The sequence below is a fragment of the Scyliorhinus canicula genome, chromosome 3 (genome assembly GCF_902713615.1).
Source record: "Scyliorhinus canicula chromosome 3, sScyCan1.1, whole genome shotgun sequence".
Taxonomy (NCBI): Eukaryota; Metazoa; Chordata; class Chondrichthyes; order Carcharhiniformes; family Scyliorhinidae; genus Scyliorhinus; species Scyliorhinus canicula.
This window is the reverse complement of record NC_052148.1, coordinates 48,746,220-48,769,177: the sequence shown is the minus strand read 5'-3', so window position 1 is coordinate 48,769,177 and position 22,958 is coordinate 48,746,220. Positions and strand designations below refer to the sequence as shown.

The 22,958-nt window shown below is 45.9% G+C and overlaps 1 protein-coding gene across 4 annotated transcripts in view; it reads left to right on the top strand.

Moving 5' to 3' along the window:
• Positions 1–11,326: 11,326 nt before the first annotated feature.
• The window catches only part of myo5b (myosin VB), a 299,598-nt gene continuing 287,966 nt past the window's right edge, over positions 11,327–22,958 (top strand). For 3 of the 4 annotated variants that reach the window (XM_038790510.1, XM_038790509.1, XM_038790507.1), the window contains exon 1: positions 11,328–11,804. In XM_038790510.1, the coding sequence (XP_038646438.1) occupies positions 11,778–11,804 (27 nt within the window). In that variant the 5' untranslated portion in view covers positions 11,328–11,777. Of the gene's footprint in view, positions 11,805–22,958 lie in introns of all 4 variants that reach the window. The other variant, XM_038790508.1, reaches the window with a different exon arrangement.

The window sequence follows — 22,958 nt, the reverse complement described above, 5'->3', positions numbered from 1 at the left end:
TTTCAGATCGCAATCAAACTTTCTTTTGAATACTTCGATCAAATCTGCTTCCAGCGTCCTCTCAGGATGTTTGTTCTGGACCTAACCACTGTGAGGGTGACAACACATCACTTCTACTCCTTTTGCCCATTATTTTGAATCTACGTCCTCTAGTTCTTGATGCTCTCTTGAACGGGAACAGTTTCTCACTATTTAACATGTCCATACTGCAGGATGTTGAATACATCTATCAAGTCTCTTTTCCGCCTTCTTGTCTCCAATTAGGGAAAACAGTCCAAATCTTTCCAAGCTATCCTCATAGCTATAGTTCTTTATCTCTGGAACCATTCTTGTGAATTTGGTCTGTACTCTCGCCAATGCCTTCACATCCTTCCTCGAGCCTGGCACCCACAAATGGGCACACTGGTCCAGATGAGTCTTATACAGGTTTAACATCACCTCCTTACTCTATTAATAAAGCCAAAGATTATGGGTGGGATTCACCAGCTGTTCACGCTGGTGGGAAATTCTGATCTCAAGCCGACGCATGGGTTTCCCGTGACGAGGGATGCTGTCACCAGGAACTCCCGTGGACAACGGTGGGATTGGTAGAACCCGCTGAAATTTTAAATCATGTTTTGAACACCAAAGTCTAGGTCAGGGGTTCCTAAACCTTTTGAGTCGTAGAAGCCCTGGTGACCTCCCAAGACCCCAAGCATTCTCATGATGTTGATGCCTTTTTTGCCGTGAACACAGAAATCAAACGTAAACAAGTCTTTTCCAGCAATATCTGCGCAGATATTAGGCATTAGGAAGGTGCACACCATCATAGCTACATTCACCAGCTACTTGGCTCTCTCACATTAACCCTTGGCCAAGCCATCCTCCCCAGGCCCCCTAACATTAACTCCTGGAAGTGGTAAGCACTTCAGGAGTGGGTAATAATTTAAAAGTTATCTTTTTTAAAAATACTTAAGTTTTACCTTTTGCAATATTTAATGGGTGGACCGACGCTGGAAAGTTAATTCTCATATCGGACACATGTGGACTCTCTCGCTGATATACATATACATCCCAGCTCCTCCAGGAAGTTCTGTATCTCCTTTCTGGCAAAATCTCAAACCTGCATGTATGTAAACAATCCCCCCCCCCTGCTCCAGCCCATACTTCGCTTCCAGCTCCTTCAATCCTGCAAACCGATCCCTAAGAAACAAATCTTTCAGTGTCTTAATCCCCTTCTAAAAATTTCCATCCAACCTCCCTGGCTCAAATCTGTGGTTCCCCCAAATCGGCATTTCCCTTCACCCTGCCCCCAAACCCAAAGTGTTGGCGTAACTGCCTCCAAATTCTCAATGAAGCTATTATTACCGGACTCCCTGAGTATTTCCCCGGGGCTATCGGGAGCGGCGCTGTTGCTAGTGCTTTCAATCCCAACCCCCTGCACAAACTCTCCTCCATTCTGACCCACTGGGAATCAACCCCTCTAATCCAGCTCCGCACCTTCTCCACATTCGCCGCCCAATAGTAATACATCAGGTTCAGAAGACCCAAACTCCCTGCCTGCCTTCCCCTCTATAGTAGCACCTTTCTAATTCTGGCCATTGTCCCTCCCATATGAACGAGGTAATCCTTCCCTCAATCTCTCTGAAAAAAGCCTTTGGCAAGAAAATCGGCAGGCATTGAAAAATAAACAAAAATCGTGGCAACACGTTAATTTTAACCGCCTGTACCCGACCCGCAAGAGGGAGACCATCCCACCTGACCAGATCAGCTTTCACTCTCCCCACTAAACTAGAAATGTTGTACCTGTGGAGCCCCCCCACTCCCGGGCAACCTTCACCCCCAGGTACCTAAAGTGAGTCCCTGCCCTACGGAATGGCAGCCCCCCCACCCCTGCCCCCAACCCCGGCCGAGACACAACAAAATACTCACTCTTGTCGAGATTTAGTTTGTATCCCGAAAAATACCCTAACACCCGAAGCAGCTCCAATATTCCCCCTATCGACACACTCGGTTCCGACACGTATAACAGCAAGTCATCGGCATACAAGGACACCCTATGCTCTATCCGCCCCCCCCCCGCACTATTCCTTTCCATACCCCCAAACTTCTTAATGCGACAGCCAACGGCTCATTCACGAGTGCAAACAGAGGGGGGACGTAGGACATCCCTGCCTAGTCCCACGGTGGAGAGAAACGTACCTCGAGCTGATGTTGTTTGTGTGGATACTCGCCCTTGGCTCCTTTTAGAGTAGCTTTACCCAGTTCACAAATCTTGGCCCAATACCAAACCGCTCCAGAACTGCCAATAAGTACCCCCATTCTACCCGGTCAAACGCCTTCTCGGCGTCCAATGCCACAACCACCTCTGTTTCCTTCCCCTCTGCCGGTGCCATAACAATTTCAATACCCTTCTAATGTTTGAAAAGAGCTGGCTCTCTTTCACGAACCCCGTCTGATCTTCATCTATCACCTTCGGGAGGCACTCCTCCAGCCTACCCACCAGTACCTTCGCCAATATTTTTGCGTCCACATTCAGAAGTGATATGGGCCTATACGACCCACACTCCGTCGGATCCTTATTGTTTTTTAGCAACAGGGAAATCAATGCCTGCCCCAAAGTTTGTGGCAACAACCCCTTCCCTATCGCCTCTTCAAATATTCCCACTATCAGGGGTGCCAGCTTATCCTTGAATTTTGTATAATATTCCACAGGAAACCCATCCGGCCCTGCCACCTTCCCCGACTGCATCCTCCCAATCGCATCCTTTATCTCCTGCTCCATTATCACTCCTTCTAATGTAGCCCTGTCCCCCTCCCCTAACCTCAGGTACTCCAACCGATCTAGAAATTCCTGCATCTCACGGTCTCCCTCAGGTGGCTCTGACCTGTACAACTTCTCATAGAATTCCTCAAAAACCTTGTTAATCAGATCCGGAGCCACCACCAACTTCCCTGCCTGCACAATTTCCCTTGCCGCTGCTTCCCTCCGGAGCTGACCTGCTAACATACGCCTTATCTCCATGTTCATAAACTGCACCCCTTGCTCATCTCAGTTGGCGCACCGCCTTCCTGGTGGATAGTCGGTCAAAGCTCGCCTGTAGTTCCTTTCTCTTTTCCAGCTTTGCTGGGTCCCCATCCTCTGCATAACTCCTATCTACCTCCAATATCTCATCTATTACCCTCTGCCGCTCCAACCTCTCCTCTTTGTCCACCCTGGCCTTAAACGAAATCACCTCCCCCCTCACCACCGTCTTTAGAGCCTCCCAGACGGCCGCCTTCGACACCTCACCTGTACAGTTAAAACCTACATATTCCTTCATTACCTTTTCAATTTTGTCACAGAATAGGGGCAGCACGGTAGCATTGTGTATAGCACAATTGCTTTACAGCTCCAGGGTCCCAGGTTCGATTCCGGGTTGGGTCACTGTGCGGAGTCTGCACATCCTCCCCGTGTGTGCGTGGGTTTCCTCCGGGTGCTCCGGTTTCCTCCCACAGTCCAAAGATGTGCAGGTTAGGTGGATTGGCCATGATAAATTGCCCTTAGTGTCCAAAATTGCCCTTAGTGTTGGGTGGGGTTACTGGGTTATGGGGATAGGGTGGAGGTGTTGACCTTGGGTAAGGTGCTCTTTCCAAGAGCCGGTGCAGACTCGATGGGCCGAATGGCCTCCTTCTGCACTGTAAATTCTATGAATACTTGATCCCTCAAAAGTCCCACACCTAATTTCCGCCCTGGTTTCTGTGCTACCCACTTCTCCAGCACCATATCCACCCAATGGGGAGCATGATCTGACACTGCAATTGGCGAGTATTTCGACCCCTTAACCCCAGCCAGCAAAGCCTTCCAAGCCATGAAAAAGTCGATCCGCGAATATACCGTGTGGACTGCTGAGAAAAATGAGTACCCCCACTCCCCCGGGTGCAGAAACCTCCAAGGGTCCACCCTCCCATTTCCCTGATGGGACCAGCGAACGCGGCCATGACCTGTCCAACCGTGGCTCCTGCACCAAGTTCCAGTCCCCCCCCACTATCAATCCGTGTGTGTCCAAGTTGGGGATGGTCCCAAACATCTTCTTTGCGAATCCCACATCATCCCAATTGGGGCCGTATACACTTAACAGCGCCACTAACCTCCCCTCCAGGGCCCCTGTCACAATCACATATATACCCCTCTTATCTGCCACCACCTTCTGTACCTGGAAGCGTACTCTTTTGCTGACCATTACCGCTACCCCTCGAGCCCTTCCGTCAAGTCCAGAGTGAAACACCTGACTAACCCAGCCCTTTTTATGTCTCACCTGGTCTTTCACCCTCAAGTGAGACTCCTGCATCGGCTTTCAAACTTTTTAGATGCGCAAGCACCCTTGACCTCTTGACCGGACCTCCTAACCCCCTCATGTTTCACATGACTATTCTAACCCCCCACCCTTCTTATCCACCACCATCATACCACCGGGCCCTGCCCCATGAGCCTGACCCGCCCCTATCCATTATTAACATTGAACCCCTTCCCCCCCCAAAAAAATCCCCCCCTGCATTTCCTCTCAAAAAAACATTTCCCAGCATCAATCCCTTCCCCCGCCCCTTGCTCACCTCGTAGGCCCATCGAAACCTGCTAACCAGGCTCCAATGTCTGCAGCCCTCCTCTCACCTCACCTCCATTCACTAGCCGACTTTAGTTAGCTAGTGCGGGTAGCCCCCCCACCACGCCCCTCCCACCCAGTCCCAGAGAAAGAAAAAAACAAAAACAACAATCAAACCCAAACAATTCACTAAAATAAGATATAACCATCGCGACATAGAATGCCAATCAACCCAACCAATAACTTAAACTTTAACAATGTGAAGAGAAGTAAATTATAATACACGTCAGTAAAAAGAAAAAGTTACGACATTTATATATTTTCCAGCTCCCCAATCACAGTCCACAGTCTCTCTTTCAGCTCCGCTCCTCACGTCTGTCCCAAGCCTTCTGCCCTCACGAACGCCTCAGCCGCCTCCACTGTCTCGAAATAAAAGTCTTTGGCATTATACGTCACCCTCAGCTTCGCCGGGTGCACCATACCAAATCGCATCCCCTCGTACAGTGCTGCCTTCACTCGCCTAAACGCCATTCGTCTTTTTGCCAACTCAACCGTCAAGTTGAGCACTGTCCCACTGCACCTTGCACTTCTGCTTCGCCCAGCTTAACACCTTCTCCTTCATGCAGTACTTATGGAAGCATATAATTACTGCTCTTGGCGGCTCATTCACTTTGGGCTTCGGCCTTAATGACCTATAAGCTCGGTCCAGCTCGTACTAGGAAGAGTTCTCACCCTCCCCCATCAGCTCCGCCAACTTCTTAGCGAAGTACTCTGTTGGCCTTGGGCCCTCTGTCCCTTCGGGCAAGCCCACAATTCTCAGATTGTGCTGTCTCGAGCGGTTCTCCAAGTCCTCGAGCTTTGCTCGGAGTCCTCTGTTGACCTCCACCACTCTCCGCAGCTCGTCCACCATCGAGGTGATCTGGACGCTGTGCTGCGACACGGCTTCCTCCACTTCCTTCATCTTCTCACCCTGCTCTCTCACCTCGGCCGATGTGTTTGCCACAGCTACCCTCACCGGGGCGATTGCCTCCTCCACCAATGATTTCAATGCGACCGCCATCTCCTTCCTCAAAGCCTCCATGTGCCTCGCAAACTGCTTTTCCAGCTCCACCGCCACCGCCATCACCTCGGTCATCTTCTCCACCGTGAATACTGTGGCCCCACCATGCGGTCCGGCATCCGCCATCTTGTCCACGCTTTTTCAACGGCGAACCCGGGTTTTCTTCCTTCTTCCTAGCTGCTTTTCGCATCCTCTAACAACTTATTATTTCTTCTTTCCTTCTCTAAACCGAAAATAACTAAATAATTATTTTCACAATTTTTTCCCCAGAAATTCCAAAGTCAAGAAATCACTTCCCACGGGGCCCGGACTTCAAACTCCTCAAAGCTCCATTTTCAGTGGGTGCCACCCAGTATGCTCTAGCCCTCCTCTACATCGCGTTCTGGACTCAGGCCTGCCACCTCGATTGCCTCGCCTCGTGTCAAGCTCCGCCCACGCATCCGACCTCTGGGTCGATGCCTCCCGCTCCGGCCGCTGGACACTCCCGTGGGGCTCCTCACCGGCTCCAAACCGGACCGACCCGACACCCGTCCCTCAGGCCTCAAATGCCGAAGAAACGCGGGAAGAGTGAACCACGGGGAAACCCCCGAAAAAGTCCAAAAAAATTGCAGACCGGCGGGAGCCTCTTCTTGACGCAGCCACTCCGCTCGCGAATGCCACTGGAAGTCCTCCCGTTGATATACATAAACACACATTCACATCTCTCTCGACATCCACTCCATCCGCCCCACACACATGAACACTTGTCCCCTCCACACACACCACATACACACACACATACTCATCCCCGCACACACCCACCTCCTTCACTCACATACACACTTGCCTCCTTCTCTCACACACAATCAATCGCCCACCTTCTCTCACACCCTCCCCTCCCTCCCACATGCCACGCTGAGGCCCAAACCCCAACACGCAGTCTCACCATGCAAATCCAAGGCACAAAAAACCCCCCTCCATCTCTCATACATGCCTCTCCATGGTCTGAACCCCCCACCCCATATATCTCTCCATGCCACGTCTGCCCTTCACACACCTCTCTGAGGCCTCTAACCACTTCTTGCTGTCTCTTATTCCCACAGCTCTGTTCTCAGGATCAATCTTTGCTGTTGGCCACTGGCTTTTCTGCCCAGCAACTGTGGGATGGATTAAATCATATAGGCCAATCAGAGAAAAGCCTCTCAAATCACTGGATGCTGATAGGAGCTTATCAGCATCTAAGAGGCTTTGTTCTGATTGGCCTATTTCATTGTTGTAATGATTTTTTAAATGGGTGACTTGCTCCTTTTGAACTTGATTTTGGCAGTCACGCGATGTCCACCATTCCAGGGACCCCTTGAAGACCCTTAGAACATAGAACATAGAACAGTACAGCACAGAACAGGCCCTTCGGCCCTCGATGTTGTGCCGAGCAATGATCACCCTACTTAAACCCACGTAACCCGTATACCCGTAACCCAATAATCCCCCCATTAACCTTACACTACGGGCAATTTATCATGGCCAATCCACCTAACCCGCACATCTTTGGACTGTGGGAGGAAACCGGAGCACCCGGAGGAAACCCACGCACACACAGGGAGGACGTGCAGACTCAACACAGACAGTGACCCAGCCGGGAATCGAACCTGGGACCCTGGAGCTGTGAAGCATTGATGCTAACCACCATGCTACCGTGAGGCCCTTCATGGACCTCCCCCCCCCCCCCCCCCCCCCCCCGGGGACCTGGGTCCCCATTTTAGGAACTCCTGGTGTAGGACATTAATATATATCAAGAACAGCAAGTGTCCCAACACTGAACTCCACTACAATCTTCCTGCAATTTGAAAAACAACTATTTACCACTATCTGTTATAATAATCTATAATAATAATGATAATCTTTATTAGTGTCACAAATAGGCTTACATTAACTGTAATGAATTTACTGTGAAAATCCCCGAGTTGCCACACTCTGGCGCCTGTTTGGGTACACTGAGGGAGAATTCAGGATGTCCAATTCACTAAAAGCACATCTTTCGGAACCTTGTGGGAGGGAACCGGAGCAAACCCACACAGGCATGGGGAGAATGTGCAGACTCGCACAGACAGTGACCCAAGCTCGGAATCGAACCCAGGACCCTGGCGTTGTGAAGCAACAGTGCTAACAGTGCACTGTGCTACCTTGCCTGTCACTCATCCAATTTCTCATCCCTGTGCCTACTTTCGCTTTAATACCACAAGCTAGAATTTTACTCACAGATTTGTTGTTTGGCACTGTATCAAATTATTTTTGAAAACCCTGCGTACTGCGTGCAGTTCTCGTCACCACATTACCAAAAGGATATGGATGCTTTGGAGAAGGTGCAAAGGAGGTTCACCAGGATGTTGCCTGCTATGGAGGGCACGAGCTATGAAGAGAGGTTGAGTAGATTCGGATTATTTTCATTAGAAAGACGGAGGTTGAGGGGGGACCTCATTGAGGTCTACAAAATCATGAGAGGTATAGACAGGGTGGATAGCAACAAGCTTTTTCCCAGAGTGGGGGACTCAATTACTAGGGGTCCCGAGTTCAAGGTGAGAGGGGAAAGGTTTAAGGGAGATGTGCGTGGAAAGTTTTTTACGCAGAGGGTGGTGGCGGAGGTGGTAAAGGCAGGCACGATAGCATCATTTAAGATGTATCTAGACAGATACATGAATGGGCAGGGAGCAGAGGAGTACAGATCCTGAGAAAATAGGTGACAGTTTTAGATACAGGATCTGGATTTGCGCAGGCTTGGAGGGCCGAAGGGCCTGTTCCTGTGCAAGGCTGCATACTTAGCACCCTACTCTACTCCCTGTACACACACGGCTGCGTGGCAAAATTTGGTTCCAACTCCATCTACAGGTTTGCTGATGATATGACCACAGTGGGCCGGATCTCGAATGAAGACGAGTCAGAATACAGGAGGGAGATAGAGAACCTAGTGGAGTGGTGCAGCAACAATAATCTCTCCCTCAATGCCAGCAAAACTAAAGAGCTGGTCATTGACTTCAGGAAGCAAAGTACTGTACACACCCCTGTCAACATCAACGAGGCCGAGGTGGAGATGGTTAGCAGTTTCAAATTCCTAGGGATACACATCACCAAAAATCTGTCCGGGTCCACCCACGTCGACACTACCACCAAGAAAGCACAACGGCGCCTATACTTTCTCAGGAAACTAAGGAAATTCAGCATGTCCACATTAACTCTTACCAACTTTTACAGATGCATCTCAGGAAGCATCCTGTCTGGTTGCATCACAGCCTGGTATGGCAACTGCTTGGCCCAGGACTGCAAAAAACTTCAGAGAGTAGCCGTGAACACACCCAGTCCACCACACGAACCTGCCCCCCATCCATTGACTCAATCTACACCTCCTGCTGCCTGGGGAAAGTGGGCAGCATAATCAAAGACTCCTCCCACCCGGCTTACTCACTCTTCCAACTTCTTCCATCGGGCAGGAGATACAGAAGTCTGAGAACACGCACGAACAGACTCAAAAACATCTTCTGCCCCACTGCTATCAGACTCCTAAATGGACTCTTATGGGCTGACATCATTAAGACTACACCCCTGTATGCTTCACCCGATGCCGGTGCTTACGTAGTTACATTGTGTACCTTGTGTTGCCTTATTATGTATTTTCTTTTATGTATTTTCTTTTATTTCCTTTTCTTTTCATGTACTTAATGGTCTGTTGAGCTGCTCGCAGAAAAATACTTTTCACTGTACCTCGGTAAACGTGACAATAAACAAATCCAATCCAAACTCAATCCCCAGCACCAGGTTCAACAGTACCTGTCCTCTTGTTGGACCAGAAACATATTCTGCAGAAAATTATCTTGAACACACTCCAGGAACTCGCACCACTCTTGTAATTTTGCACTATTCCTATCCAAGTCTATATTTGAATCACTGAAGTCCCCCGTTACAATTACTTTACAATTCTTGTCCCTCTCTGTAATGTTTTGCAAAATTGTTTCTCTACATTCCTTCCATTAGTTGTTTATATGCTACACCAATCAATTCCTCACCTCTGGACAGAGATATTCTGTCCTTGACCCCTCTGGAGCATCCTCTCTCTCCAGTACTATAATGTCATCTTTTGTCAATACTGCCACAACCCCACCTATGGTGTTCTTTGTGTTGCTTAATTCAGGATGGTTGGTGTAGTGTTCACAAAGACCTCAACATAGCTTGAACTTAAATAATGCTATGAATTTATTAACACTACTAATTTGGATTCGACACGTACTCCTAAAGGATACACAGTTGATTATTAACATTTAAACTACACTCATCTGCAGCTAATCTTTGTACTGATATGAACTATGATCTGTGTTCACTCACACTATTTATACTTCTGACTCTCCAGCTAACTAAAGGGGCTGGTTTAGCTCACTCAGCTAAATCGCTGGCTTTTAAAGCAGACCAAGCAGGCTAGCAGCACGGTTCGATTCCCATACCAGCCTCCCTAGACAGGCGCCGGAATGTGGCGACTAGGGGCTTTTCACAGTAACTTCATTGAAGCCTACTCGTGACAATAAGTGATTTTTGTTTCATTTTTTTTCATTTCCTGCACACACTCCCCCCACAAGGCTTAGCATCACTGCCTTATGTACTTGTAACTGTAGCTCCCTCTAGTGGCTACTCTAGACACTTCATTAACCCTTGCAGTTCTTACAGTTATAATACCACACCACTGAGCCCCCTGCCCACCCCCACTCTACCCCCTTCCCTGTTCCTCTTGAACATCAGGTGCCAGGAATATTTAACACCCATCCTGTCCTTCTTTGAGCTAGGTCTCTGTTGTCACAATAATAGTGTAGTTCCATTTGTCAACCTGTGCCTGTAGCTCACTAATCTTATTAACCATACTGCATTCACATGAATGAAAAAATGAAAAATGAAAAATCGCTTATTGTCACGAGTAGGCCTCAATGAAGTTACTGTGAAAAGCCCCTAGTCGCCACATTCCGGCACCTGTCCGGGGAGGCTGGTACGGGAATCGAACCGTGCTGCTGGCCTGCTTTAAAAGCCAGAAATTTAGCCGAGTGAGCTAAACCAGCCCCTACACATTAACCATGATTTAGTTTTTTTTTACTTTCCGCTTTACTCTGACCCTACCTAATGACTTATTAGTAACCTGCTCTAATTCTATCAAATTCTCCAAGCGTTTTATTTACTTTGATACTATTCTCTGATATATCCTCCTTATCAGTTAATACTTCTCAACTTCCCACTTGCAGTTTTTCTCCCCTCAGGTTCCCATCCCCCTGCCAATCTAGTTTAACCCCCCCCCCCCCCCCCCAAAGCAATTTGTACAGCTAATAAATCAAGCAGATGACGGAAAACGTTTTTGTTTTTTTATGTGCCTATGATTCTTCTCCTCAAATTACTCGCAACAGTGACCAGGAGAGTAATCTTTAAATCAGTGAAACTCGATGGGACAATCTCGAACTGGACTTGACACGGACGGACAGTGGTTATGCAGAATCCCATCCTGGGGAAAGGGAAGGCGCGGGGGAGGGGTGGAAGAGAGAGCCTCACAGCAAGACCGTTCAGGTGGAATCGGCAGCAAAGACTGTCGCAGTACTGAACCAATTCCTGGTGCTGAGGCTCAAAACACGGAAGTCGCCAGCAGATGTCTCACCATCAGTTCCCAGCGCCTCTGGGGGGAGGGCAGGAGGAGGAGGAGGCTGGGTTAGGTGACACCAGAGAATCTTGCAAGCAAAGCTTTTTTTCCTCCCAACACACAAATAAACAATCACACAGAGTCAAGCCAGCATTGCACGTTTTGGGAGCAATTTGTTATCCTTTGCTGTTTTAACATTCTGTACGATTTTATTTCAGATTGTTTTTAAAAGAGAGAGAGAAAAAAAAAACCCATCCCATTACTAGGTAAGGGGAGCGGCTTACAACCTGGGCGGAGATCTCGACACCAACTTTACACCTGAGTGAAAGATTGCTGGAGAGAGGGAGGGAGGGAAAGATCGCAGGGAGCTGCTGAAAATGGCGACCAGGGAGACATCGCTTTGCCAATGTCCAGTTTAGATGGCAACTGAGGCTGTCCGAGGCAGCCACATCGACCTCTTCGTTTCTTCTTCTTCGGCGGCGGCGGGCGGAGGAAGGCGGGCAAAGTGCGGAGCGACATGTCAGCCTCGGAACTTTACAGCAAGGTGCGTTCGAGAGTGTAACCATTTTAAATGTGTCCGTCTCCTGGATACCACACTGCCAACCTGTATCAAAATGTAACGTCGAGCCCAATAATAACTAAAAGATCACACGCAATCCCATCAGCATTTTTAAAAAAATGTCTAATTTATATATTTGTCTCTTCAAAAATCGAGGTCTCTTCACCTGGCTAATGCTTTTCGCCCGTGTTGATGTTCGGAAGCTCCTGTAAACATTTGGCTTCCCAGCTCCGCTGTTGAGATTTAAAAGTCAAGGTGGTGCGGGGGTCGCTAAAGTTAATTTAATTTTCATTCTGGCGGCGGTGTTTGTGCTTTAAAAAATTTAATGTTGTGCCCTCGAAGCTTGCAGTGCGGAACAGGTGTTTAGGGCTGTTTGGATTTGGGGAATAGGGAGTTCAGCAACATAGATAACATCTGCAGAACTGAAGCTCGACTCAGTTGAATTTAAACCCACCATCCAGTTCAATCTCCCGCAGTTGTAAAATTCAGCTTTCCGCGGTTGTCCCTTTATTCCGGGAAGGCGAGAGGAAAATAAATGTTGTCGATCCCTTTTTAATTAAACTTTGATTCGATGGAATAGTTCTTCATTAATCGGGTACAGTAGGAATCTGCTCCTTTGCTGACCTTGATTTGTTTATTTTTATGGGTTTCACAAGGTCTTTGCAACTACTGACCTGTCAGAGATCATAGACTGGTGAAACTGCCTGGATTAAAGGAAACATTAAAAAAACTTTTACTTTGCAGTCTGGTTTGGGCTGTTGTTGGGGTATCTCCATGGGGAACAGCAGCACAGTGGTAATATTATTGGAGGAGTAAAACTCTGCAGACATGAGTTAAAGTCCCACCAAGGCTGGGGGAATTTTAAATTGAATTAATAGCATTTGGAATTTTAAAAAGCTGGTCTCTTAATGAGCATGAAACCACCAGATTGATGTAAAGCTCATTTGGTTCATTAATGCCCAAATGGAAGGAAATGTGCCATTCTTACCTAGTCTGACCTACATGTGACTCCAGCCCCACAGTAATATGGCTAACTCTTAACTGCCCTCTGAAATGGCTGAGCAAGACGCTTGTTACGTGAGACTGCTACTGAAAAGTTAAATATGAATAAAACAAGACCGATTCCACACCATTGAACTAAAGCATTGAATATGACAAAGGCACACCCTGCCCAGTTAATCCTGCAAAATCCTATTCATCTGCGAATTGATGCCAAATCTGAGAGCTGTTCTACCCAGCCATTATCCCAGACTCCTCCATTACTATCCCTTGGGTAAGCCCTATCCCACTGTCGCCACATTCTGGTGCCTGTTCGGGTACACCTGAGGGAGAATTCAGAATGTCCAAATTACCTAACAGCACTGGTGGGATTCTGTGATCCTGTGAATAAGTGTTGATGCCGTCAGAAACATGGCCTCAGGATCAGCAATTCTGGACCCTACAGGGGGCCAGCACGGCACTGGAGTGGTTCACGCCGCTCCTGCTGCTGATCCTGGCGTCAACTGGGTGCTGCGGGATCTGCGCATGTGCGCAGTGGCACCAGCGCCAACGCGCACATGCGCAGTGGCTCCCTTCAACGCGCCGGCCCCGACGCAACATGGCACAGGGCTAAAGAGGCCGGTGCGGAAGAAAGGAGGCCCCCAGTCAGAGAGGCGGGCCCGCCAATTGGGGAGCCCCGATCGCGGGCCAGGCCACATCATAATCTGTGACCTCATGGCTTGGTTTATGCTCATTCTTTGTGGTAACACTTTTGCCTACAAGCCAGAAAATTGTGGATTCAGGTCCCACTTCCACTGACTTGAGCACTAAATCATCACGGACACTTTCTCAGTGCTGTACAATTGAGGAATTGCTTTTTGGAGTTAATCTGTTAATCTGCCCTTTCGGGTAGATGTAAAATATATGTTGACGCAGTTTTGAAAAAGGTCAGTGAGTTCTCCCCATTGTTCTAGTCAGTACTTATTGCTGAATCAACATCACTATCTGGTCATTTATTTAATTGGTGTCGTCAGTAAGTGTGCTGATCCCTTTTTCTTAATTGTAATGTATTGAGTGAAATATCAGTAAGTACAATGGTGGGTGTGTGAAATGTCCATTTTTGAGTCTGCATTGCAATGGAAGCAGTTCTCTGGTTGCTAAATATTTCCAGCTAGTGAATGTAATTACTACTGCTACAGAGTTTGCAACTTTGTCATTCAAGCTACAGACCACCAGGTGACAGAAAAATACATTTTGTGCTTTGTGAGTTTACACTTTTGCCAACAAGTCAGAAAATTGTAGATTCCATTATTAATGTATATATTTATACTGGAATTGGTAGACAATGGGCTATTGCTAAACGCAGCATACTTGTCTTGCTAAGAAATATGAATATAGATCAGAGTTGGAGTTACATGTTGCATTTGTAATACACTAGTAGCAGTGTTATATTGACTTATGGACATTTTGGCACATGAGTTGATTTTTGACAAATATATTTTTTCCAGAAAAACTGTGTGAGATTTCGATAGGCATTACAAGCAATTCGGCTCATGTAAGACCAGGGTAGCAAGTGAGTTACATAAAAAGTTTTGATCTTGTACAGCTTATTTTGGATTGTCTAGGTAGATTCTTGGAAACCCACGGGATACAGACACTTCCCTTAATCTCTGGGACCACTAAATATATCCAGCTTAATTCAATAAAAGCATGATTTGGCTATGATGATCCTTTATGAAATTAGTTTGGAACAGTGTCAACTAGTTACATGGCCATGTAGGCATGGAACCATAAACATGATTATTTGGCACTGAATTGACAATTTCATTCGAGTGGCTGGAAAGAAAAATGGAAATGTACAGAAGAGGTGCTCTTCTTCATTGTAGCTGAAGCAAATTATTGGGACAGTGTAGAAGAAGATTTCCTGAGTACTTGAAAGTGTAATCCAAGTGAAACCTGAAGTGACTAACTTGTATTTGGCACTGCCTACCTCAGAAAATGGAGGTGGCCCGGGTTTGGATCCTGGCCCTGGGTCACTGTCCGTGTGGATGTTTTTAAATCAAGAAGCTTGGTAAAGGAACCAAGGCCCACACTATGGAATACCATCAAATTTCAAAATTCAGAAGAGAAGACAAAGTAAAGTGAGAAACAATAGCTAAATTGGGTTTTAAATGTTGAAAAAAGGTACAGAGTTTCACAGTATCAAGGCCTTAGAAAAGAACAAGTTAGTGCGAGTGAGGGTCTGTTGAATTTTAAGATGGTGCGGACACGGTGGAGAGTGAGTGCAAGTGTAGGATGATTTAAAAAAATGTTATTAAAGCAAAACATTGAATTTTTTCGTATTGTGCACCACGAGAAGAACTACTACTTTAGATAAATAAAAGAGTAAAGGATCACCTACTATAGTGACAGGGATGCGTAATGATGGCATGTGTAATAATTCTATAGTTCAACTGAGTCCAACTAGATGTTCCACTCTGTTAGCTTGGACACAATTGTCACATGATGCATAGGAAAACTTCCCTTATCAACATTGTATTACCAGACTGTTTTGAAGGTTTTTAATATATCCTTCAATGTAATAGAACATCCCAATACACTTTGCAGAGGTATTATGAAACAGAATGTGCCTCTCAGCTACCTAAGGATATTTTAGGGCAGATGTCCAAATAGTTGGCCAAAGATTTAGGTTTAAAAGGGCAGGAAAACGGTAATGTGGAGAGGTAAAGAAGCTTAAGGAAGGAATTCCAGAATTCAAGGTCTTTGGAGTTGAATGCATTGTGAGGCTGGAGAAGGTTAAAGATGGGGAAGGATGAGGTCATAGAGAGATTTGAAAATGTTTAAGTTGTGTTGTTTAACTGGGTTGCAGTGTAAGTCAGCAAGCACAAGGATGATGGACGAGTGGGATTTGTTGCGCGTTATGACTGGGAGCATAATTTTGAATGACTCCAAGTTTATGGAGGGTAGAATGTGGGAAGTCTGGCCAACAGTGCTTTGGAATATTCAAATCTACAGACAAAATGGCATGGATGAGGGTTTTGGCAGCAGAAAAGCTGAGGTAGGTACCAGATGGACAAGACTATCAAAATGAAAGCCATTTTAATTTGAAATTGGACCACAATAATTGCTTCTTCTTCACCGTTTACATTTTTGAGTTAATCAAATCACCTCATGAGAATTGCATACAATATTAAACATCAGACAGCATCTTTTGATAATACTAGGAAAGTTACATCATAGTTGTCTTGCTCAATAATTTCATTTATTTATTTTCAACTACTGTTAGCTCCAGGCTCTGGTGGAGGTTTGGATGATCAAAGGATCATCTACTGTGATGCAGTACCAAAGATCAGTCCTGCTTGCTGAAGCTGCTTGCAAATGTTCTGGGCTGTTTAGCACAGGGCTAAATCACTGGCTTTTAAAGCAGGCCAGCAGCACGGTTCGATTCCCGTAACAGCCTCCCCGAACAGGCGCCGGAATGTGGCGACCAGGGCTTTTCACAGTAACTTCATTTGAAGCCTACTCGTGACTATAAGCAATTTTCATTTCATTTTTCATTTCATTTCATTCAACCTCTTCCAGTGGAATATAAAGGGTTAACCGATGGGCTATAATAACGTATGATATAGATGACTAGCAGCATTATTTTGGTTTTGTAAGTAGTTAATGGTTTCCATTCCAAAGAGATTTGGGTGGTGATTTCTGAAAAGCTTATGGACCTCAGCTGAAGCTTGTACATTGTAGCGCTTCAAAGGTGGACACGTTCCACATTTGTTAGGTGATAAATTTTAGGATGTGCAGGGTAGTTATCCAGATGGTTAACACTTTTCAATTCTCACTCGGAATCTTCCGTCCAGAGATTAACTTTTACAATTTAGTACACTGGGCTAAATCGCTGGCTTTTAAAGCAGACCAAGGCAGGCCAGCAGCACGGTTCAATTCCCATACCAGCCTCTCCGAACAGGCACCGGAATGTGGTGACTAGGGGCTTTTCACAGTGACTTAATTGAAGCCTACTTGTGACAATAAGCGATTTTCATTTCATTTAATTTCAATTAATGTACACTCAACGCATTCAGGAATGTCAATTAAAAAGGTAAAAAATGTTACCAGGGTAGTCTGTTGGTGAAAAATGGAGCAAAAAGCAGGTGACTTCTTCTGTTCACAAAAATGGACAGATCTGAGAAGCTTCCTCTTTGAACAGCCAAGATGTTTCAAAACAATATCTTGCAGTGGCTGAAGGCACCAGTTTCCCTCCCTCCCGTACCCCCCAAGCCCCAAAGGCAAAAGCTTACAGAAACGTCCAGTTTTAATGACGTGGAACACTTCACAAGGCTGGCATTTTTGAAGTGATGCAAGCAGATTTGATGAAAGTCACCCCTTTATCATTTCTGGGGTCACTTCATCAGCTTCTCTGCCCATTACCTCACAAGTTGCAGCAAGAAACATTTTCCATCACTTGTTCAATCCCAAGGTGACTTTAAAGAAATCACTAAATGCGCCAACCTGTGTAATTCTGTTGGCTTTTTCCAGTAAAATATATTCTGAAATTTTGGGAGAATTGTGGTCAACCCTTGCAATGAGATATTTAGGAAGTACAGTTTCAATGTTGTTGACCCGGATTTTGGGTAGTAATCACAGTGAAACTCAACATTTGTCACAGTTGTTACTCTGAAACTGACAGCTTCTGGAGTAACATCTGTGCTGTTAAATACTGGGAATTCAGAAGTTGCTATCAGTTATGCTGTGTTCTCCCATACTGTTAAGTGCCTTTGAAAGCTGCAACCAATTGGAAATCACGCGCCCTTTGATGCTATTGTTCTCACTGGTTTAAAAAAAACTTTGAAAAATAGGTAAACTTGTTAGATGAGTTGCAACTCAGTTTTTAAAAATGTATTATGTTCATAACTATTGTTAAACAGCCTCAGTAGTCTCGAAGGATTAATTTTAATGATTACAGTTTTTTATTTGTGGAATGTCATATTTTCCATTCTGATAAATTCACATTGTAATCCCATGCATATGTCCCACTCATTCATTGCACTCTGTGTAACATTTTACTTCAAAGAGAACAAAAACAAAGAACAATACAGCACCGGAACAGGCCCTTCGGCCAATCATGATGCCTGTGTAAACTAAAATCTTCTGCACCTCCGTGATCTGTATCCCTCTGTTCCCAAACTATTCATGTATTTGTCAAGATGCCTCTTAAACATCGCTATTGTATCTGCTTTCACCATTCCCCGGTAGAGCGATCCAGGCACTCACCACCCTCTGTGTAATAATAAAAAAACTTGCCCTCGCACATCTCCTCTAAGCTTTCCCCCTCATAGCTTAAACCTATGTCCCCTTGTAATTTACTTTTCCACCCTGGAAGAAAAAGCATCTGACTATCCACTCTGTTCATGCCACTCGTAATTTTGTAAACCTCTATTGGGTCACCCCTCTGCCTCCATCGTTCCAGTGAAAACAATCCAAGTTTATCCAACCTCTCCTCACAGCTAATACCCTCCATCCTGGTGAACCTGTTTTGTACCCTTTACAAAGCATCTGCATCCTTCTGGTAGTGTCGCGATCAGAATTGTATGTGATATTCCAAATGTGGCCTAACTAAGGCTCTGTGCAGCTACAGCACGACTTGCCAATTTTCATAATCAATGCCCCAACTGATGAAGGCACGCATGCCTTGTGCCTTCTTGATACCTTGTCCACCTGCATTGCCACTTTCCGTGATCTGTGGACCTGTACACCCACAACTCTGCTTGTCAATACTCCTAAGGGTTCTGTATAATTCCCACTTGTATGATATCTTCCAAAATGCATTACCTCACATTTGTCCGGATTGAGCTCCATCTGCTATTTCTCCGCCCAAGTCTCCAGTCGATCTGTATCCTCCTCACTATCCGGGACTCCGCCAATCTTTGTTGTCTGCAAACTTACTAATCAGACCAGCTACATTTCCGTCCAAAACATTTATACATACTATGAACAACAACAAATCCCTGATCCCTGTGGAACACCAGTAGTCACATCCTTCCATTCAAAAAAAGCACCCTTCCACCACTATCCCCTGTCTTCTGATACCGAGCCACTTCTGAATCCATCTTGCCAGCTCACCTCTGATCCCATGTGACTTCACCTTTTGATTTGATTTGTATCAATTGAAAAATTCAGTGCAGTTGGAGTCTGTGAGAATGCTTCAATGTTACTGGCAGGTTACTCTGCCTGATCACATCATTGTTTCTTGATGCCTACCAATGCCCTTGACTTGGTGCCAGATTCAAGCTATGGTCAGGGAGGGAGAAATCCATGCCACAGCGTTGTTGGACCTTTATAGACAGCTTTCTTCAAGGTCAGCAGCGTCACAGTTGACTGTTAAATCTGGCCGTTGCATTTAGAAGTGTGCAACAATTCATGTTAATTCTGCAATCTCCACCTCCTTATCTTTCAAATCGGAATCACATTGCTGGTTGTGAATATTGCTGATGGCTGCTTGAATGATATCATATACATTTGCAACTGGGGCAAAGGCCTGTTTTAGTGCTCTATATTTTAAGTATGTAATTCAAATTTAGTCTCTAATTTTGACATCTTGTTCGGAGCAGAAATAATTTTGTTCCTGTGGCTTAAACACAAATTTATGTGCTTTTAAAAAAAAAAATTAATCAGGAAAATTACTACTGTTACAAATGTTAATATACCGTACTGTAATAATTCTGTTTAAATGAAGGCTGACGCAGGGAGAAAGTGCAAACTCCACACAGGCAGTCAGTCGAGGCCAGAATTGAACCTGGGTCCCTGGCACTGTGAGGCAGCAGTGCTAACCACTGTGCCACCATGTCGTGCCTAAAATCAAAACATTTCAACCTGTTGTTCTTGCTTGTTCTGGTCTACATGTGACTCCAGGTCCATAGCAATGTGGTTGATTCTTAACTGCACCCTGAAATGGCTTGGCAAGCCACTCCGCTGTATCACAATCACTACAAATTTGAGAAAGGATGGAACTGACCAGAAATGACAATGGCAAACTCAACCCTGTCGACCCGGCAAAGTCTTCCTTACTGATATATTTGGGCTAGTGCCAAAATTGGGTGAGCTGTCCTATTGACCAGTCAAGCAGCAGCCTGACATCATCATACTCAAGGAATCATACCTGACAGATAATGTCCCACATACTTTGTCCCACTGGCAGGGCAGAGCCTGCAAAGGTGGTGATGGTGCCACAGTGGTATACGGTTGGATGGGAATCCTCAACATCGACCATGAAGTGTCATGGTATAAGGTCGAACATGGGCAAGGAAAATGCCTGCTAATCACCATGAAGTCTATCTTCACAGTAAGGATAACCTCGATTGTGTTCTGTAGCATGGCCACTGTGCTAAATGGGATAGACTTTGTACAGATCTAGCAACTCTAGATTGGCATCCGTGTGGCACTGTGGGCCATCAGCAGAATTGTAGCCAACCATAATCTGTAACCTCATGGTCCGGCATATCCCACAGTCTACAATTGCCACCAAGACAGGGAATCGATGCAGGTTCAATAAAGAGTGCAGGACAGAGTGCCTGGAGCAAGACCAGGAACACCCAAACATTACACATGAACCTGGTGTCAGTACAATGCAGGATTTGTACCTATGTGCCAAGTAGCATAAGCAGCAAGTAATAGACAGAACTAAGCACTTCCATAACCAATGGCTCAGATTTAAGCTCTAAAATCTAGCCGTGGATGTTGGTGGCCAATTAAGGCTCCATAAATATCCCCATCCTCAAAGATGAGCGAGCTCAGCACGTCGGTGTAAAAGATAACACAACCATCTTCAGCCAGAAGTGATGAGTGGATGATCCATCTTTGCCTCTTCTGTAGGTCCCCAGCATCACAGATGTCAATCTTCAGCCAATTCTATTCACAGCTAAAGGGAATGGTTACTGCAAAAGCTATGTGTTCTGTCAATAGCACTGAAGACTTGTGCTCCAGAACTTGCCGCAGCCCTAGCCAAGCTGCTCCAGTATGGTTACAGCACTGGGATCTACTCAGCAAAGTGGAAAATTGTCCAGTTTTATCTTGTATGCACAAAGCAGGACAAATCCAACCCAGCCAATCATTGCCTCATCAGTTTATGCTCAATCATTGCCGAGCAATAAACTACTCGTTGACCCTTAATTTGGATTCCGTCAAGGTAACAGCTTCTGACGTTACAGCCTTGGTTCAAACATGGACAAAAGTGCTGAGCTCTAGCGGTGAGATGAGAGTGATTGCCCTTGACTGCAAGGCAGCAATTGACCAAATATGACATCAAGGTGCTGGACATCAATGGGAATTCGGGGGAAAAGTCTGCTGGTTGGAGTCCTGCCTCACACAAAGTAAGATAGTTGAGGTTGTTGGAAGTCAATCATCTCAGTCTTAGGACATCATTGCAGGGGCTCCTCAGGGGAGTGTCTTTGGCCCAATCATCTTCAGCTTTTACATCATTGACCTTCCTTCATCATTAGGTCAGATATGGGTTTGCTCGCTGATGGTACAATGTTCAGCACAATTCGCAACTCCTCAGATACAGGAACCTCCAAATGCAGCAAGATCTGAGAAATATCCAGGCTTGGGCTGACCAGTGACAAGTAACATTCATGCCAAACAAGTGTCAGGCAATGACCATCTCCGGCCGAAGAGTATCTAACCATTGCCCCATGACGTTCAATGGCATTACCATCGCTGAATCCCCCCATGACCAACATCCTGGAAGATATCATTGACCAGAAACTGAACTGGACCAGTCATGTAAATACTGTGGCTACTGCAAGAGCAGGTCATGGCTGAGGAATCCTGTGGTGAGTGACTCCCCTCCATGAAATACTCACCACCATTCACAGGGCACAAGTCAGAAGTGTAATGGCATACTTTCCATTTGCCTGGATGAGTGCAGCTCCAGCAACACTCAAGAAGTTCAGTACCATCCCGGACGAAGCTGCCCGCTTGCTTGGCATTCCTGCCACAAAAATATACTCCTTCCACCACTGATGGAGTGGTAGCTGTGTGTACCATCTGCAAGATACACTGCAGGAACTCAGCAAACCCCTTTTTTGTCAGCACCTTCCAAACCCACAACCGCTACGGTAGCATTGTGGATAGCACAATTGCTTCACAGCGGCAGGGTCCCAGGTTCGATTCCGGCTTGGGTCACTGTCTGTGCGGAGACTGCACATCCTCCCCGTGTCTGCGTGGGTTTCCTCCGGGTGCTCCGGTTTCCTCTCACAGTCCAAAGATGTGCAGGTTAGGTGGATTGGCCATGATAAATTGCCCTTGGTGTCCAAAATTGTCCTTAGTGTTGGGTGGGGTTACTGGGGATAGGGTGGAGGTGTGGACCTTGGGTAGGGTGGTCTTTCCAAGAGCCGGTGCAGACTTGATGGGCCAAATGGCCTCCTTCTGCACTGTAAATTCTATGAAACCATCTAGCAGCAAATACATGGGCACACCATCACCTGCAGTTTCCCTTGCAAGTCAGTCACCATCCTGACTTGGGAATATATCGCCGTAACTTCACTGTGGTTGGGTCAAAATCGTGGAACTCCCTCCCGAACAGCACTGTGGATGTACCTGCACCACAGACTGCAGTGGTTCAAGAAGGTAGCTCACCACCATCTTCTGAACGTCAATTAGGGATGGGCAATAAATGCTGTCCGAGCCAGCAATGCCCACATCCCTTGAATGAATTAAAAATACAATTATGTGTAACTATGGGTGACTTAATATTATGCAATAATAACAGCAAAATCTGGAGAACCCAGCCGGTCTGGCAGCCTTTGTGTAGAGATGCTGCCAGACGTGTTTGGGTTTTTCCAACATTTTCTGTTCTTTTAGATTTCCAGCATCTACAGTATTTTGCTTTTATTTTAATGTTCAGCAAATTTGACTGTGGCTTATTGACTGTGGTTTAGACAGTGTATCAAAAATTAAATAAACCTGTGCATGTTTCCGGAAGGCAAATATTAATTAGACTATTGTGATGCTGTGCAGTTTCTTTCTATTGTATCCTGGGGTAAGAGATCCTGGTCAGATGTTTTTGTTTGTTTGTTTCCTTCTCGATGAAAGAGAAATCCACCGAGCATCAATTATGTCCATTAAAAATATTAGTAGCATTGTAGATCAAATCTACAGTCTTTTGTA